This window comes from Portunus trituberculatus, chromosome 50 (genome assembly GCF_017591435.1).
Source record: "Portunus trituberculatus isolate SZX2019 chromosome 50, ASM1759143v1, whole genome shotgun sequence".
NCBI lineage: Eukaryota > Metazoa > Arthropoda > Malacostraca > Decapoda > Portunidae > Portunus > Portunus trituberculatus.
In genome coordinates, this window is record NC_059304.1 from 22438675 (window position 1) to 22441174 (window position 2500).

Here is a 2500-nt window from a genome sequence, read left to right on the forward strand (position 1 = left end):
GCCGTGTTGTTGTAGTTGTTGTTGTTGTTGTTGTTGTTGTTGTTGTTGTTGTTGTTGCTGCTGCTGTTAATGGTGGTGGTATATTTCGAGGACGCAGCTACCATGACAACCGCCCACGCCCTCCTCCTCCTCCTCCTCCTGCTGCTCCTCCTCCTCCTCCTCCTCCTCCTCCTCCTCCTCCTCCTCCTCCTCCTCCTCCTCCTCCTCCTCCTCCTCCTCCTCCTCCTCCTCCTCCTCCTCCTCCTCCTCCTCCTCCTCCTCCTCCTCTCCCTCCTCCCTTTCCTCCTCTTGAATGAGGCATTTAAGGGATGTGTTTGATGCATATTACCCTGGAGAAAACAAGTTGTGCGCCCCCGCTCCCACACACACACACACACACACACACACACACACACACACACACACACACACACACACACACACAGAGCTGTAGGGAGGGAAGGTAAAGGTTATGGAGAACAGTCGTGTGTGTGTGTGTGTGTGTGTGTGCGTGCGTGCGTGCGTGCTATGGGAATATCGTGTATGTATATCTATTTACACTCGTTTTTTATGTATACATCATGTAGGTGTATTAAGTGACCTTCTCCACTTACAGAGAATAAAGCAGGTTAAATATATCTTGGAAAACTGAAAAGGAAATCATCATTGAAGGAATATAAAAAGAAAGAAAAGAAAAGAACAAAAAAAAATAGAGGTGATACTAACAATACGTACGAAGTGGAAAAAGAGGAAGATAAGGATAGCAGCATAATAAGGAAGGCAAGGAACAATACTGAACGAAGACAAGCTCATGATAATATTGGCAAGCATGATGGCTGAGTGCTGCTGATTGTGCTGTGCTGTGCTGCGCTGCGTTGTGCTGCGTGACACCCCCTTACCCTACACACACACACACACACACACACACACACACACACACACACACACACACACACACACACACACACACTAACACATATATTTCTAAGGTAAGGAATTTTTTCTAACTACTACTACTACTACTACTACTACTACTACTACTACTACTACTACTACTACTACTACTATCACCACCACTGCTCACACACGACACCCAGAACATACACCACCACCACCACCACAATGATTATGATCAAGAAAGAGAAGCCTGTTATGTCCGTGTCATCCATCATCCACGGATCTCAACAGCGGCCTTGGACTCCAGGTGTGTATGGCTGCCACTCCACCATCCACCAATCCATCGCACGACCATCAATCAGCTAACTTAACTAACCTAAGCTAACCTAACTTAACCATCCTTTCCTTGCTTCATCTCTGTCTTTCCACCAGCTGCTCATCCACGCTTTGCACAACCCATCCATCCATCCATCCATCCATCCATCCATATTATGCCTTAATATCCACGCACTCCTTTATTCTATTTTATTTATTTGTTGATTTTTTCCAGTTTTCTCGGTTTATTAAAGCAAATAGCTGTGTTATCCCTTTCGTTTCGTCCCCTTCCCTTCAATCTCTTCAATCTTCCATCGGGACACCCCTTCTTCATCTTCCCTTCACCTTCCTTCTCTATTGATCTTTCCCACCCATCCTTCCCTGCCTCCCTATCCCTCCCATTCTTCACATTCATACCCTAATATCGTTCCTACCTCCTCCCATTCTTCTGTCCCTTCAACCTTTTCTTTCCCCAAACCTTTCCCAATGCAGCCAGGTAGATATGTCCTCCTCCTCCTCCTCCTCCTCCTCCTCTTGTTGTTACCTGTTCCGTTATTTCACTGTCATCTGTCACTCAGTTTGTCATTCACATCTCTTGTCCTCTCTCTCTCTCTCTCTCTCTCTCTCTCTCTCTCTCTCTCTCTCTCTCTCTCTCTCTCTCTCTCTCTCTCTCTCTCTCTCTCTCTCTAGTTCCCCTTTATCTGGCCTCGAGACCTGCCCCACTTCTGTATTTATTTGATGCTGCCGTGCCATTCTCTCTCTCTCTCTCTCTCTCTCTCTCTCTCTCTCTCTCTCTCTCTCTCTCTCTCTCTCTCTCTCTCTCTCTCTCTCTCTCTCTCTCTCATATCCAAAAAGTGTATATCTTCACGTGTATGTTAGCAGAGGAAGGAGGAGGAGGAGGAGGAGGTCTTAAAGTTATATCCAGTTTGTTTATTCGTGACTGCAATTATTAAGTACAACAAACGGCGAATACAATGACCTGACCTGTTTATTTGTAAGAGTGTATTGCAGCAGTTAAGAAGAATGCAATGTGGAGTCACTTGTAGATTGGCAGATATCCTGGAGGAGGAGGAGGAGGAGGAGGAGGAGCAGAAATGAGGAAGGTTTGCGTATTATAGGAAGGAAATAGTAATAGTAGTAGTGGTGGTGGTGGTGGTGGTAATAGTAGTAGTAGTTGTTGTAGTAATAGTAGTAGTAGTAGTAGGAGGAGGAGGAGAAAGAAGAAGAAGAAGAAGAAGATGATTGCGCGGTGGTGGTGGTGGTGGCGGCGAGGATAAGGAGGGAATGAGTCGGCCTAACAACACACACA

General features: G+C 46.0%; 1 protein-coding gene across 17 annotated transcripts in view; it reads left to right on the forward strand.

Moving 5' to 3' along the window:
* The window catches only part of LOC123499982 (retinoic acid receptor RXR-alpha-B-like), a 67244-nt gene that overhangs the window by 38816 nt on the left and 25928 nt on the right, over positions 1 to 2500 (forward strand). For 15 of the 17 annotated variants that reach the window (XM_045248525.1, XM_045248527.1, XM_045248524.1 and 12 more), the window contains one exon: positions 596 to 1183. The exons of the other annotated variants lie outside the window; for them this stretch is intronic. In XM_045248525.1, coding sequence (XP_045104460.1) covers positions 1102 to 1183 — 82 coding nt within the window. In that variant the 5' untranslated portion in view covers positions 596 to 1101. Of the gene's footprint in view, positions 1 to 595; positions 1184 to 2500 lie in introns of those variants that run through there. 17 annotated transcript variants of the gene reach the window in all.